Raw genomic sequence first — 17,500 nt, forward strand, 5'->3', positions numbered from 1 at the left:
TGCATCTACCAAATCTTGTTCCAAGACTTTGGTCAGCTCAGGGTTAAAGAAGACAACGCTCACCCAAGGTTCCATGCAATGAAACTGAACCCAAGACCATAGAATTCGGAAACAAGCTCCATACCCACACGCCCACGTCTGCGCTTCTGATAAAGCGAAATTGTAAAGTTGTTGACTAAACAGAACTTGACAAGCTTTAGACAATCTGGGTTCTGCACATTGTGTTTCGAGGCAATGCTGGTGGCCATTCCTATTAGACCGACTGACTGGGTCTGGCACTGCAGCAAGCTTCAACAGGGGCTACTACCCACCTCCTCTTCCACCTCCTCCTCTGCCTCTTATCTGTCTTATGTGATCTGCCTTAGAAACCCAGCTAGGAAACCCAAATTCGTGTGTTCACTGCACCAGCTGTTCTGTAAGTTTTGACAGCAGGTCAAAGGTGAACCCTGCATTCATTCATATAGCAAAATTTGTGTGGGAGATTCTGATGTTTGGAGGCTGTGATGGCTGATGTTGTCGGTGGTGGTGGTGGTGGCTGCAGTGGCGGTGGCTGTTGTTGTTGTTAGATTGATGGCGGTGGTGTTGGTGGTGATAATTGTCCCTTCTATCTTCATGATGATAGTCGAGTCTTCTGGTGGTGTGGTTCCCTTCATGCGGTCGCAGTAGTCGAGTCTTCAAGTGTAGGAAGCGTTGGTCCTGCAATGGTGCTGGTGGTGGTGGTGATGGCACTGAGGATGTTGGTGATGGCGCTGGGGTTGTTGATGATGGTGGTGGTGGTGTTCCCATCATATATATATAAGGCGGCGAGCTGGCAGAACCGTTAGCACGCCGAGCGAAATGCGTAGCCGTATTTTGTCTGCCGTTACGTTCCGAGTTCAAATTCCGCCGAGGTCGACTTTGCCTTTCATCCTTTCAGGGTCGATAAATTAAGTACCAGTTACGCACTGGGGTCGATGTAATCGACTTAATCCGTTTGTCTGTCCTTGTTTGTCCCCACTATGTTTTTAGCCCCTTGTGGGTAATAAAGAAACATATATGTGTGTGTGTGTGTATTTAAGGCTGTATGGATAAAACAACACGATGGTAGGATCATGGTTAAGATGCACACTTTGCAACACCATGATTTCAGGTTCAGTCCCACTGCATGATACCTTGGGCAAGTAGTTCATTTTATCTATCTTTAAGCCCTGCATGTTCCAACAAGGAAGATAAACAGGTGGGGTAGGAACAGTAGCGACCCTTTATTTGTTATTGTAGCTGAAATGATGTTTGATAAAGCAGGGATTGGGTTTTCTGGGGCAGGAGTGGGTGGGGCATCACATTTACACTCCACCCCCAGTTTACCCCACTCCCTTTTAGGTTTGTTTTGTTTTTGTTTTTCACTTGTGGACCCTTCTCTTCTAACCCCAGCTGAGAAACCACATCCTAAACAGCTGTGTGCACTACTTTTGCCACTGGGCTCAGTAAACTGACCCCATTTTATTGTTCTTTGTTTTGTTGGGGTTTTTGTTTTTCATATTGTTATATTGTTGCATTTCTTTGAATGTATGGGGGGTGTATGTATATGTTTATATATGTGTGTGTGTATGTATATGTATGTGTGTATATATATATATGTGTGTGTGTGTATGGTTTGTATATGTGTGTTTCTGTATATATATGTATGTATGTAAGTAAATGTGAATTTGTAGATTTATGTGTATATATATACAACAGGCTTCTCTCATTTTATATATATATAGTGGAGGCACAATGGCCCAGTGGTTAGAGCAGCGGCCTTGTGGTTTCGATTCCCAGACCGGGCGTTGTGAGTGTTTATTGAGCGAAAACACCTAAGGCTCCACAAGGCTCCATCAGGGTGTGGTGATGAACCCTGCTGTACCCTTTAACCACAACTTTCTCTCACTCTTTCTTCCTGTTTCTCTTGTACCTGTATTTAAGAGGAGCCAGCCTTGCCACATTCTATGTCACACTAAATCTCCCCAAGAACTACATTAAGGGTACATGTGTCTGTGGAGTGCTCAGCCACTTGCTCGTAAATTTCACAAGCAGGCTGTTCCGTTGATCGGATCAACTGGAACCCTCGTCGTTGTAACCGACGGAGTACCATGATATAAATATATTTCTATTTGTGGGTCTATGTTTGTCCCCCCGACCAATGTTGGTGTGTTTAAGTCCCCGTAATTTAGCGATTTGGCAAAAGAGACTAACAGAATAAGTAATCGGCTTACAAAGAATAAGTCCTGGGGTTGATGAGGACATGCGGTGCTCCAGCATGGCCGCAATCAAATGACTGAAACAAGTAAAGGAAAGAAAATATGAATAATACATTAGTTGTTTAAGTTCGTGTTTGGGCATGCGGCAACGTACACATGTTTGTACAAGAGTAATCTACATGTGTGTGCATGCATGCATAAGTGTGTGCTTATATAATATTTTATATATGCATAATATAAATAATATATGCATATATATATATTGCCAGCCTCGCCTGGCCCTCGTGCCGGTGGCACATAAAAAGCACCATCCGTTCGTGGCCGTTTGCCAGCTCTGTCTGGCACCAGTGCCGGTGTCACGTAAAAAGCACCCACTACACTCACGGAGTGGTTGGCGTTAGGAAGGGCATCCAGCTGTAGAAACACTGTCAGATCAGACTGGAGCCTGGTGTAGCCTCCTGGCTTCACAGACCCCAGTAGAACCGTCCAACCCATGCTAGCATGGAAAACGGACGCTAAATGATGATGATGATGATGATGATATATATATATATATATATATATATATATATATATCATCATCATCATCGTTTGACGTCCATTTTCCATGCTAGCATGGGTTGGACGGTTAAACTGGGTTCTGGGAAGCCAGGAGGCTACACCAGGCTCCAGTCTGATCTGACAGTGTTTCTACAGCTGGATGCCCTTCCTAACGCCAACCACTCCGTGAGTGTAGTGGGTGCTTTTTACGTGACACCGGCACAGGTAGCGGGGGAGGCTGGCAACGGCAAGATCGGTTGGTGCTTTTTACGTGCCAAATAATATATGCATATATACATTCATATATGTACATACTTACATATACATGTATATACATGTGCATATATGGGCACAGGACGTCACAGAACGTAAACAACATGAAATACGAAATACATAAACCTGGAATACAAACTTTTTTTTTTTTTTGCGAACAACGAATGAAACAAATGGTAAACAAAATAAACAACATAAAGAGCGACCCTATGTATTTACATATATTTGAATATTTGTTGTGTAAGTTTGTTTGTCTACATAGCTTTCTGGGTATGTGTCTGTGTGCATTTGTATATGTGTGTGCGTTCATGTGTGTGTGTGTGTGTGTGTGTGTGTGACAGCTCTGGGGTTTTTTGTTGTCTGCCCCCTAAAACATGACACAATGTATTAAATATTGAGTGTGATGAAAGCCAGGGCCTGGGAAAAAGGGTTTAATGTGAAGAAGGGCTGAGCAGCGACTTGGGAGATATAACTGTTACCGAAGATTTGATGTTGCCAGTGGCGGTGATGGAGGTGGCAGAGACAGCTGCAGTGTGATGGTGGCGGCTTTGATGGTGGTGGTGGTGGTGGTGGTGGTGGTGGCTGCGGGGGTGGGGTTTGATAGTAGTTGTGGTGGTGGTGGTGGCTGCGGGGGGGTTTTGATAGTAGTTGTGGTGGTGGTGGTGGTGGTGGTGGTGGTGGCTGCGGGGGTGGGGTTTGATAGTAGTTGTGGTGGGGGGGGTTTTGATAGTAGTTGTGGTGGTCGTGATGGTGGTGGTGGTGGCTGCGGGGATGGGGTTTGATAGTAGTTGTGGTGGTGGTGGTGGCTGCGGGGGGGTTTTGATAGTAGTTGTGGTGGTGGTGGTGGTCGTCGTGATGGTGGTGGTGGTGGTGGTGGTGGTGGTGGTGGTGGTCGTGATGGTGACAATGACGAAGCTATAGTAATGGTAGTGATGGTGTTGCTGCTGCTGTTGATGATGATGATGATGATTTCAGGAGAGTGGTGGTGGTGGTGGTGGTGTAAATTTGTGATAATGGTGGTGATAGTGCTGATGATGAGGATGATGATGATGATGAATGTCCCCTTAGGATTGAATTAATTGCAGGGACAGGATAATGTATTCTACAAAGAGAGAGAAGAGAAGAGATATTTTTGCTGTGTCTTCAGAATTCCTCCCTTAATGCTTTATTGGTGGTTCGGGCAGGTTGGGTGGGGTGAGTCCCCCCCAAACTTCCTCTATCTCACCCCAAAGTAAAGTGGGTGTTGCCTTCAGGGTGATTGTTGTTGTTGTTGCTGTTGGTGATGATAAGGTGACAGGTTGGCAGAATTATTGGCATCTCATACAAAACTCTTGGCGCCATTTCACTTTTTGGGGGTCAATAAATTAAGTACCTGTGAAATACTGGGGCCCCCCCCCCCCCGATGTAATTGTAGTCTCCCTCCCCCTGAAATTTCAGACCTTGTGTCTATAACAGAAAGGATTATTATTATTATTATTATTATTATTATTATTATTGTTATTATTATTCATTTAACGTCCGCTTTCCCTGCTAGCATGGGTTGGATGATTTGACTGAGGACTGGTGAACCAGATGGCTGCACCAGGCTCTAATCTTATTATTATTATCATTATTATTACTTTTTTTTTCTTCTTTCAAACTTTGCTTCCATTTCTTGCCGAGTGTCTTCCTGACTCCTAGGGCAAAGAAACTCATAGTATACATTGGTAGGCCATTAAACCAAACTCAATAGTTCGTTCATTTTTTTTTTTTTTTTTAAGTTGAATTAAAATACATAAGCATTATTATTATTATTATTATTTGCTATCGTTGTTTGGAAAATCTGGTAATCTATGTTCATCACCTTCTCTTAAGAAATCTTTGCTTCTCTCAAATTTCCTTTTCCATCTTCCCTCCTGGCTGCCAACAGCAGTTTAGATAACAATTCCCTTGTCAGATTTAGTTTTTAGGTCTGTGAGATTTTTCATTGGACTCTTTCCTTTTTTTCAACATCATTTGTTGTTGCCATTCTTGTTGTTGTTGTTGTTGTTCTTGCTGTTATTGTTTGTCTCTCTAACAAACCAGATTAACTGACTGAATGAATGAATGAATAATAATAATAATAATAATAATAATAATAAAAATAATTGAACCAATCCTATGACTAGCACCTGGCAGATGCCTGGGCCCTGGGACTGGAGGTACGTAAAAAGCACTATCCGAATTGTGGCCGATGCCAGCACCGCCTCGACTGGCTTCCGTGTCGGTGGCACGTAAAAAGCACCATCCGAATCGTAGCTGAAGCCAGTGTCGCCTTGACTGGCTTCCATAAAATGCACCAATCCAACTGTGGCCATTGCCAGCCTCGCCTGGCCCCTGTGCTGGTGGCACGTAAAAAGCACCCACTACACTCACGGAGTGGTTGGCGTTAGGAAGGGCATCCAGCTGTAGAAACATTGCCAGATAAGACTGGAGCCTGGTGCAGCCTTCTGGCTTCCCAGATCCCCGGTCGAACCGTCCAACCCATGCTAGCATGGAGAACGGACGTTAAACGATGATGATGATGATGATGATGATGATGAATAATGCAGTACCAGGTGGTGGCTCTCATGGCTTCTGATCTTAACTGACTGGAAGTGTTATCATGTACACTGTTTTGTCTTGGTATAAAAGATGGGCTACAGCAAATATTCTGCTCAATACCACAGATTTGCTTGTCAGTTGTTTGACCTTAACCAGTTGAGCATGTCCCTTAGTGGCTGACGATATGTGCATCTCTGATCACGAGCAGAAGTAGTGGGGGAGCATCATAGCCATGTGTTGAGAGGGATTCTTTGGGGTTTGAATAGTTCACCTCTGGAAACATGGGTGTTTCGTTCAACATAGTTAAACAACCCTTATTTAGGGACCTTTTGAGCGGGATGGGCTACTCGACCAGAAGAAAATTCTAACTGGGCCCCACCCGCAAGGTCATGCGCTGTTTATCTTGATGTGAGATCACCATGTCGCGCACATATGGTTGTGATGCATGTGCTTGGTGTACCCTTATCAGATGGGTAGTCACGATGGGTTTACTGGGCTTCGTATATTTTACCCCAGTGTCACTTTGATGGCATGTACTGCTCTCTCACTCAATGATAATAATAATAATAATAATATTAATAATAATGACAGTAACAAGCATTAACAAATCAAAAACAACCACATTGCAAATGAAACATAGGAGCAAAAATATTTAAACCACATTGTATCCTATAAAACAGGTTGTTGTTATTATCATCATCATCGTCATCGTTATCAATAAGGTGATGAGCTGGTGGAATCATTACCATGCTGGATGAAATGCTGTTAAGTATTTCATCTATTGCTACGTTTTGAGTTCAAATTCTGTCGAGGTGAACTTTGCCTTTCATCCTTTCAGGGTCAATAAATTAAGCGCTAGTGAATTACTGGGGTCGTTGTAATCAACTAGTCTCCTCATTTCCACCAAACGCCTTGTACCTTTGGTAGAAAGTATTATTATTATCATCATTATTATTATTCTTAGTTGTAGTAGCAGCAGCAGCAGCATTGTTTCTTATGAGCCAGTTCAGCTGATTGGATACTACTACTACTAATAATAATTATAATGATGCTGATAATGATGATAATGGTTTCAAATTTTGCTGGGGTCAAGGATGGGTCAGTTACATTGACCCCCCCCCTCCCCAGTGTTCAACTGGTTCCTATTTTATCAACCCCGAAAGGGTGAAAGGCAAAGTTTGACCTCTGTGGAATTTGAACTCGGAACAACATAGCGATGGGTGAAATACGGGTAAGCGTTTCATCCAGCACGCTAACGATTCTGCCAGCTCGCCGCCTTATGTAATAACGATAATAATGATGCTGACGACGATGATGATGATGATGTTGGTAACGTTATCAACAACAACAACAACAACAGGAATGCCCACACTGCAAATGAAACGCAGAAAAGACAAAAAAAAAAGCGTTTCAGTCACATCATATTTTATTAAAACCAGTTTTTAACCCAAAGAAAGTGCAATATGTCGCAGATTAAATTTTGAGCATGAACGGAATCAAATGAACTTTGTTTTACCACTCTGCAATTTCTCCTCTTTTTTTTTCCTTATTTTTTTTATATTTCTCATTTGCCATTTCATTTTATTCCTGTTTCTTGGCCTTTTTTTAATATTTTGTAGTCATTTTCCAGGTTTAGTTTGTTTGTTTTTGCTTTCCATGACGACTTCTGAAATAATCTTGCAAGCTTCCGTATGTTTTTATAGCAATGAGGCAATCAGATTTATTGCAGTTATTGCCATCCATACTTATTGTGTCCTGCCTTGCTAAGTGACAGGGACGTAAACACACCAGCATCAGTTGTCAAGCAATGCTAGGGGGACAAACACAGACACACAAACATATACACACACATATATACGACGGGCTTCTTTCAGTTTCCGTCTACCAAATCCATTCACAAGGCATTGGTCGGCCCTAGACTATAGCAGATGACACTTGCCCAAGGTGCCACGCAGTGGGACTGAACCCAGAACCATGTGGTTGGTAAGCAAGCTACTTACCACACAGCCACTCCTGCGCCTATATGTAAACATATGTAGATATATGTATCAATATATATATATATATATACATATATATATATATGATTTGTGTATGTATGAGTGTTGACTACTGTATGTTTGTGCGTGTGCATATCTACTCATAAGTACCTTTACTGCTATAAAGCCACGCACCACACTCTTCTCTCCTGCAAACGCATCTATAAAATCTTGTTTACCAGCAGGATACTTTCGAATCAATGACCCTCGACCCGTGTTGCCTGAGAGCTACGTTTAGGAAAATACCCCCACCCCTACCACCATACATACGCACACTCGAAGATTGTGCAAGTGCATGTGTGCATTTGGGTGTACCTACTATGTCATTCATCATGCATTGTCAGTTGCACTGAGTGGGGGGGGGACTGGTTTCGCAGCAACGTTAACGTTATGCACTGAAGGGATTAAGTGACTGCCTCAACCCACAATGCATTGCTGTTTAGATTACGGTGCAGTAGTATGCTCTATGGTGGAGGCACAATGGTTCAGTGGTTAGGGCAGCGGACTCGCAGTCGGAGGATCGCAGTTTCGATTCCCAGACCAGGCGTTGTGTATGTTTATTGAACGAAATCACACCAAAAGCTCACCAAGGCTCCGGCAGTGGGTGGTAGTGACCCCTGTTGTACTCTTTCGCCACAACTTTCTCTCACTCTTTCTTCCTGTTTCTTGAGTAACACTGCAATGGACTGGCGTCCCATCCAGCTGGGGGGAGGGGCACATATGCCACAGAAACCAGGGAAACTGGGCCCATGAGCCTGGGTAGGTTTGAAAAGGGGGCATAAATAAATAATAAAGCTACCAAGTATAGGCTCCAGCGAGCTGGCAGAAACATTAGCACACTGGGCGAAATGCTTAGTGGTATTTCGTCTGTCCTTACATTCTGAGTTCAAATTCCACCAAGGTCAACTTTGCCTTTCATCCTTTCGGGGTCGATAAATTAAGCACTAGTGAATTACTGGGGTCAATATAATTGACTTAATCTGTTTGTCTGTCCTTGTTTGTCACCTCTGTTTTTAGCCCCTTGTGGGTAATAAAGGTATTTCGTCTGTCTTTACATTCTGAGTTCAAATTCCGCCGAGGTCGACTTTGCCTTTCATTCTTTCAGGGTCGATTAAATAAGTACCAGTTACACACTGGGGTTGATATAATCGACTTAATCTGTTTGTCTGTCCTTGTTTGTCCCCTCTGTGTTTAGCCCCTTGTGAGTAGTAAAGAAATAGGTATTTCATCTGCTGCTACGTTCTGAGTTCAAATTCCGCCGAGGTCGACTTTGCCTTTCATCCTTTCGTTGTTGATAAATTAAGTACCAGTTACGCACTGGGGTCGATATAATTGACTTAATCCATTTGTCCTTGTTTGTCCTCTCTGTGTTTAGCCCCTTGTGTGTAGTAAAGAAATAGGTATTTCGTCTGTCTTTACGTTCTGAGTTCAAATTCCGTCGAAGTCGACTTTGCCTTTCATCCTTTCGGGGTCGATAAATTAAGTACCAGTTACGCACCAGTTACACACTGGGGTCGATGTAATCGACTTAATCCCTTTGTTTGTACTTGTTTCCCTTGTCTGTGTTTAGCCCCTTGTGGGCAATAAAGAAATAAGTATCGGCTCCGGTGTTGATTCAGCTGTATATTCCTCATTCTTGGACTGCTTCATTAGCGTTCTGTTCCTGGTTCTTGGCCGACCGTCACATCAACATCTTTGTCAATATCCCAAGGAACAATTGCTTCCTATTCAAACACAATGCCGATATGGATGTCTGCCATTCTTTACCAAAACTTTCCTTCTCCTTCTCTTTCTCTCTCAACGCCGAAACTTATTTCTCGTGATTGCTGCAAATGACACAGTCGCCTCTGATGTTCTTTTGAACTTTGTTGACCTCATACTCTACCAAAAGTACATCTTATATTTGCAAGACGAGCAGTTTATCTTGCTTTTTCCTCTCCCCCACCTGTCTCTTTCTCTCTTTCACTCTCTCTTTCACTTTCTCTGCTTAATGCTTCAGTTTAGCATCTTTTTGGATTTTTCATCAAAATTCTTCATTTTTGTTTTCCTCCCCCCACTCCACCCCCATTCTTATACTGGTATCATGTTGATTGGCCAACTCTTAAGACTTTCTTCTGTTTTAGTATGGCATCAATTTGTTTTTTTTTTTTGTTACTAACTTTTTGTTTTTTGTATATATGTTGCGTTTTTTTTTTTGTATTCTTTCTCTTTATTTTATATTCTTCACATCTTACCAATTTCAATAACTCCTTCCTTCCAAACTTTAACAAACATTGGCGACCAGCAGCGGCACCAGTGGCGGATCTAATCAACTGATTTATGACAGAAATTTTCTTTTTATTTCCTTCGGAAAGACAAAAAAAAAAAAAAAGAGAGAGAGAGAGAGAGATAATTTCTTTTGAAAACTTTTTCAAAAGAACAATTTCACAGGCAGGCGGTGGCGGTGGTGGGTGGTTCTTCCTCAGAAGAAAATAAATATAGAATCAAAGAAGAAACATGTCTATAAAACAAAAAATACGAAAAATAAGAAAAAAAACTAGTAAAATAGAAAGAAAAATAGGAAAGAGAAAAAAAAACATCATAAAGTGTCTATTTTTACCTCGGTGAAATATCTTGCTTGTCATTTGTCTTTTCGGTTATTCCATCATCAAGCTGTAGTCTGTACTAAACATTAACTTAGTCTATATGTTAAGCTTGATATGAGATCATAAGTTATTTTTCATGGCAAAACGACTACGTTTTAGTAGAGAAGGCCTCTCTTGAACAAATGAAAAGGCCACAGAGGAAATCCCATCTGAGTTATTAGAATTAAAGAGGAATAATAATAATAATAATAATATAATGATAGTAATAATAATAATAATGATGATGATGATTATGATAATACTAATAATAATATTAGAATTAACGAGGAATAATAATAATAATAATAATGATAATAATAATAGAATTAAAGAGGAATAATAATAATAATAATAATAATAATAATAATAATAATAGAATTAAAGAGGAATAATATAATAATAATAATAATAATAATGATAGTGGTTGTAGTGGTAATAATAATCGTAGTTGTAGCAGTAATAATAATATTAGTGAATAGTAATAATAGTTTATTGTTGTTTTTCTTTTTCTTTTTTTTTTTTTTGTTAAACAGTTGCTGCGTGTAGAGATAGTATTTTCATAGATCCGAGAGAGAGGGAGAGAGAGAGAGCAGCAGAGGCAATGTTTTCAGTAAAGAATATAAAACACTGAAAAAAAAAAACGAAAAAACAAAAACTACTTCTTATTAATCTGAAATGAAACATGGTGATTCTTCTCACCGATAACTAACGGAAAAGAGAGACAGAAGCCACAAGTCTGTTTTAATGGTGTTGCTGCTGCTGCTGTCGGCATCGTTTTGTGTGTGTGTGGGGTGGGGTTCTTTTTTCTTTTTGTTTTTTGTCTTCGTTCTCCAAGACCAGACTGAAACTTTTCATGCTGGAGGGTCAGCTAGTTTTAAACATAAAATTTGGCTTTTCGACCCCGTTTTCTTACAAGTTTTTACGCAGTACATAAGTATTGTATTAGTATTTGCTGTACAAACTCTATGAAAAATATACCTGTTTCAGATCAAGAGATAATTAAGAAGGGACTGACTGCAAAGAACCTGTCAAGTAGCGCCACCATCATTCATTTTCTTCTGATAGAATCATTCATTTCTGTCTGTGATTTCAAACAAGTCGAGGTCTATTATTCTCACAAGCAGGCATGACTGTGTGGTAAGAAACTTGTTTCGCAACCACCTGGTACCAGGTTCAGTCTCACTGTGTGGCACCTTGGGCAGGTGTCTTCTATTATAAGCCTTTTTGTAAATTCCATAGTCTTTTCAAATGGCTAATAATGTGTGCGCACGCCACTACTACACACATTGGAAAGCATTGTACAACCAAGTACTAAAGAAGATCTTTCCTCCTCCATGAAACAAAGCTGTTCCCGCTGGACGTCAACCCAGTATTTCTAAGCTACGGACCGTGTGATTTATTGTAAGGTTATCTCCCTAGATAGATTGCCTTCACTACGGCTAAGGAGCCCTTTCTACCCCACTGACACAGGTTGTACTGGTTTACTGTTTACCAGTAGTAGGATCCCATGCTGCATACAACAGACCTGACCACAGTCGAACAATGATGAATGATGATTATAAGCCTTGGGCTGACCAAAGCCTTGTAAGTGGATTTGCTGGGCAGAAACTGAAGGAAGCCTGTTGTATATATATATGCTCATAAGGGCCGGTTTCCTGGTTTCCTTGGCGTATAAGTTCTCCACCTGGACGGAACGCCAGTCCGTCGCAGGTAAGCTGCAAGTCTGTGATTTCAAACAAGTCGAGGTCTATTACTCTCACAAACAGGCAGGGCTGTGTGGTAAGAAGTTTGTTTCGCAACCACCTGGTTCCAGGTTCAGTCCCACTGCATGGCACCTTGGGCAGGTGTCTTCTATTATAAGCCTTGGGCTGACCAAAGCCTTGTAAGTGGATTTGCTGGGCGGAAACTGAAGGAAGCCTGTTGTATATATATATATGCTCATAAGGGCCGGTTTCCTGGGCATATAAGTTCTCCACCTGGACGGGATGCCGGTCCGTCGCAGGTAAGCTGCAAGATGCAGAAGGAAAGAGCGAGAGAAAGTTGTGGTGAAAGAGTTAGCAGAAGTTCACCGTTACGTTCTGCCGGAGCCACGTGGAGCTTAGGTGTTTTGCTCATAAACACACACATCATCTGGTCTGAGATTTGAACCCACAATCCTTCGACCGCGAGTCCACTGCTCTAACCACTAGGCCATGTGCCTCCACAGTGCAGAAAATTAATGAGATGAATTTCAAATTAGCTTTGGTTTCCTTTGCTGTAATTAATGAGTGAACCACTGCTAACTTAAGTAGCTGCTGTCTCACATGCATAATTCTCTCTCTCTTTCCCTCCGTCTCTTTCTCTCCTTCTCTTTCTCTCTCTTTTTCTCCCCCCCCCACCCGTGTTGAAAGATTTAAAGATCTTACATACATAAATCTATAAATAGGTACCCTGAGAATATTTCCTTTTCTTTTGACTAGGTTGTGGCGGGTGGGGCAGGGAGGCAATGGGTATTTTAGTCTGGTCCTGCTGGGACAACCAGCGAGTGAGGGTGGGGGGTTGCAAGGACGGGGGGGGGGGCGGTAGGGGAAGGGACGTAGGTAAATCTTAATAAATAGTCAAGGGTTCTCCATGGCAGACAAGGTCAAAAACTGTCTCTAGACTGTCCCCACTCCACGTTTTTGTTTTTTAGGGGGTTTTTTTCCCCTTATCTTTTAAGCAGAGACTGGTTTAACATCAAACAGAAGTGTCATTGACAATCTCTTTCCTTTTTTCAACAAAAGGGGAGCTGAACAATACAGTTAATGGTGAGGAGGTAAGCAGAGGAGGAAGGGCCCCCCCCCCCCGGCAGGGGAAGGGAGAGGCTATTATCCCCCCTTTTTCCTTTTTTATCTATTTGTTTTGCAGTGAAAGGTAGAATAATGGTTTATTTAGTTGTAAAATTGCATAAATGATGGATAAAACCTGGATTAATGGAGAGGGACATGAGAATACTGTTAGTTGATTCTTTTTTTTGTCTTTTCTCTTTTCAAAGTTGATCAAAAGGAGATTTGACTTTGTAATTAGCCCCTTGTTGTTGAATAAATGTGTGCCCCTTACATCCTATTCAAGTAGACCTGCAACTAAAATTCCTGGGACAAAATCTATTGTATTACTGGCGAGACCTATAATATATATAACAGGGCCAATATATATATATATATATATATATATATTATAGGCGTAGGAGTGGCTGTGTGGTAAGTAGCTTTCTTACCAACCACATGGTTCCGGGTTCAGTCCCACTGCAAGTGTTTTCTACTATAGCCTCGGGTCAACCAAAGCCTTGTGTGTGAATTTGGTAGACAGAAACTGAAAGAAGCCCGTCGTATATATATGTGTGTATGTGTGTGTGAATATGTTAGTGTGTTTATGTCCCCATAACTTAGCGGTTTGGCAAAAGTGACCGATAGAATAAGTACTAGGCTTACAAAGAATAAGTCCTGGGGTCGATTTGCTCAACTAAAGGCGGTGCTCCAGCATGGCCACAGTCAAATGACTGAAACAAGTAAAAGAGTATATATATATATATATATATATAAAGTGAAGTAATAATTATCCCCAATTAAACATGGTTGTTCTGTTAGAACAAGCTATACTGCGGTAGTTACCGAGAGAGACACTCTCATATAGGCCTTTGGTGCAAAATGCACACTTGTTTATATTACTAGTGGAGAGATAAATCCCTGCCACCTCCAGCACTGAGTCCAGCAGGTCACTGGATTTCAACCTTGTTTGGTCTTGTCAATGATGGTTACTCAACTGATAGAGGCAGCAGCTATTCATCTCCCTGCCAGCAATATTTAGATTGACAGTGCTAGAACAGGCGCTGGTGTCACAATTAGCCGATAGAATGACCGATAGAATAAGTACTAGGCTTACAAAGAATAAGTCCTGGGGTCGCTTATTAAAAATATATATATTAGAGGCAGGGGCAGTTTCAATATCAAGCGTTAATATTTATCCCATACTTAAAAGTGGATGTTCTATAAGAACAAGCTATACTGCTGTAGTTACCATGAGAGAAAGCTCTCATATTGGCTTTTGCTGCAAAATACACACTCGCTTATATTGCCAAAAGCCAATCTGAAGAGTTTGTCTGTGGGGAGGAATATTCCTTCTCAGTGCTACTACTGCCTCTGTTGCTAATATACTCATTTACTCGTTTGCATGTTTCAGTCATTTGACTGTGGCCATGCTGGAGCACCACCTTTAGTTGAGCAAATCGACCTCAGCACTCATTCTTTGTAAGTCTAGTACTTATTCTATTGGTCGCTTTTGCCGAACCGTTAAGTTACAGGGACGTAAACACACTAGCATCGGTTGTCAAGCGATGTTGGGGGAACAAACAGACACGTAAACGTATACACACACACATACATACATACATACATACATACATACATATATATATATATATATATATATATATATACATACCTACAATGGGCCTCTTTCCTGAACTGCTAAACACACCGACATTGGTTGTCAAGCGATGGTGGGGTGACAAACACAGACGCAAAGACACACGCATATATATATATATATATATACATATACACGACAGGCTTCTTTCAGTTTCCATCTACCAAATCCACTCACAAGGCCTTAGTCAGCCCAAGGCTATAGTAGATGATACTTGCTCAAGGTGCCATGCAATGGGACTGAACCCGGAATTATGTGGTTGGGAAGCAAACTTCTTACCACACAGCCATACCTGTTTTTAGTATATAAAATGGATTATAGTTCACTTAAACCCTTTAGCTTTCCGATTACTTTGTCAAATGTTGTGTTTATTTATTTTCATTGTCTTGAATTAATCATACATTATCTCACACCTTCAAAACATCAATGACATGTTGCTTATTTTTAGAATGACATTACAGGGTAGGTTTGAGAGGTCAGATATGGATGGCTTAACTTCTGTTTTTTTTTTTTTTATAAGATGATCAAGAATTACTTAGAACTTTCTAAAACCTCAAAATACATTTTTTGGGGAAACCATCTAATTCACCTTTCTTCCAATAAATGGTAATATTCACGTTACAGCATTTTAGATAACCAAAGTGTGCTTTCTCTCGTATTATTTCTAAAGTTCATTTCTTGTATTTTCTGTTCCAGGTTCCATCCATTGTTCGCTCTATACCTGAGGAACAAATTCTTAGCCTGCAGCAGCAGACACAGTTTTTGTGGCAAACATATTTTTCCAATTTGGATAAAATCGTCACAACAGTCTTGGAAGTAAGTGAAACAGTTTACTATTTGTTGTTCTGTATATTTATGTATATCTATGTGTGTATCTTTCTGTACTAGGCTTGGGGGCTGAAAAGTTCCTGGCTGCTAAGCCTAAACGAGGTTGTGGTACCAGCCTTTCCTGTTTGTTTTCACTGTCCTGTTTTTGTCGCTAATTTTGACCCTCTGCAAAATCCCAAATTTGCTTTGCGGGAGCAACTGTTTTATCAAAGGCGTATCTTGTGGAATGCTAGAAATACGGATTAAAAAACAGCCAACAACTGATGAAGAGTCGTTCTTTGTGTTGCTTGTCCTGTTTTCCATTTGTTTCTCACACACACATTATATATATAAAGGAGAAATTAAGATAAACACAAGTTTACATCATTTGTTCCTACATATGTTTCAACGTTGTGGTTGTTTAGAATTATATATTGAATGTTCCAGGTGTAACTGGATGCTTTTAACCACAACGGATCATAATTTTCCAGATGTTAACGTACTACAGTGTGGTTTCCTTTTTAGTGTGTGTGTGTGCGTGTGTATTGTTCTTTTTCAAAAGTCAGTGGTGTATGATTTCATGGAGATTTAGCTGCTATTTCTAATACAAAAGAGGCTTCCACATGGGACTCATATTGCTTCTTCAATTCTTCAGTAAAGTTCTTCCATAATAATAGCTTTCTGGATGGCCTTACAAGAAAATAATAGAAATCAGAAAATATATCGGGGAAACAACACATTCTGACTACATAAATGCATATATGTGCATACACACACACACTCACACACACGGTAGCACTCCGTCGGTTACGATGTGAGAGTTCCAGTTGATCCAATCAACGGAACAGCCTACTCATGAAATGAACGTGCAAGTGGCTGAGCACTCCACAGACACACGTACTCTTAACGTAGTTCTCGGGGATATTCAGCATGACACAGAGTGTGACACAAAGGCTGGCCTTTGAAATACAGGTACAATGGAAACAGGAAGAAAGAGTACAGCAGGGTTCACCACCACCCCCTGCCAGAGCCTCATGGAGCTTTAGGTGTTTTCACTCAGTAAACACTCACAACTCCTGGTCTGGGAATCGAAACCACGACCACAAGTCCGCTACCCTAACCACTGAGCCATTGCGCTTCCACACATACATACATATTTACACATATATATAAACATGTATGTATCTGTATGCATCCGCCTTCATAAATGTATGTATGTGTGTGTGTGTGTATTTGTTTTTCTATATGGATTTACATTTGTACGTATTGACATAAATCTGAACAGGTATCTGTTTTTACAGGTAAGTGCACACAGTCGTACATAACTGCTTACATGTGCATCTACATGCTTATACCAGTCTGACAGCATTTATGTGTGTATGTATAAAATGTATGAATGTATATGTGTGCGTGTATATGTGTATGCGTGTATATGTGTGTGTATCTATGTGTATTTATATAGGTGTGTGTGTGCATGTATGTGTATGCCTATGTATATATGTGTGTGTGTGTATCTATGTGTATGTGTATCTATGTGTATGTGTGTGTATAAATATGTGTGTATATATGTGTGTGTGTGTATACATATGTATGTATGTATAGGTGTATGTGTGTGTATATATATATATATATATATATATTATATATATACTATATATTATGTATAGGTGTATGTTTATATATATATGTATGTATAGGTGTGTGTATATATATGTATGTATAGGTGTGTGTATATATGTATGTGTACAGGTACATGTACGTGTATATGCATCTATGTATATATATATGTGTGTGTGTTTATATAGATATGTGTGTATATATATAGATATATATATATATATACACACAGACGTGTGTGTGTGTGTGTATATGATTGTATGTACATTTCTATGCACACGCACACACGCACACACACACCTGTATGTTTATGCCTTCCATTCCAACAATCCATCCATCAGCATAGATTTAACTGGGCGATATAAATATTTCTCTGCCG

The 17,500-nt window shown here is 40.6% G+C and overlaps 1 protein-coding gene across 1 annotated transcript in view; it reads left to right on the forward strand.

The window, feature by feature from the left end:
• LOC115223691 (exostosin-1) overlaps positions 1 to 17,500 on the forward strand; it is a gene marked incomplete at its 5' end in the record, with an annotated part of 177,277 nt that overhangs the window by 124,872 nt on the left and 34,905 nt on the right. The window contains one exon of the mRNA XM_029794364.2: positions 15,394 to 15,513. Coding sequence (XP_029650224.2) covers positions 15,394 to 15,513 — 120 coding nt within the window. The remainder of the gene's footprint in view (positions 1 to 15,393; positions 15,514 to 17,500) is intronic.

Source organism: Octopus sinensis, linkage group LG23 (genome assembly GCF_006345805.1).
Source record: "Octopus sinensis linkage group LG23, ASM634580v1, whole genome shotgun sequence".
Taxonomy (NCBI): Eukaryota; Metazoa; Mollusca; class Cephalopoda; order Octopoda; family Octopodidae; genus Octopus; species Octopus sinensis.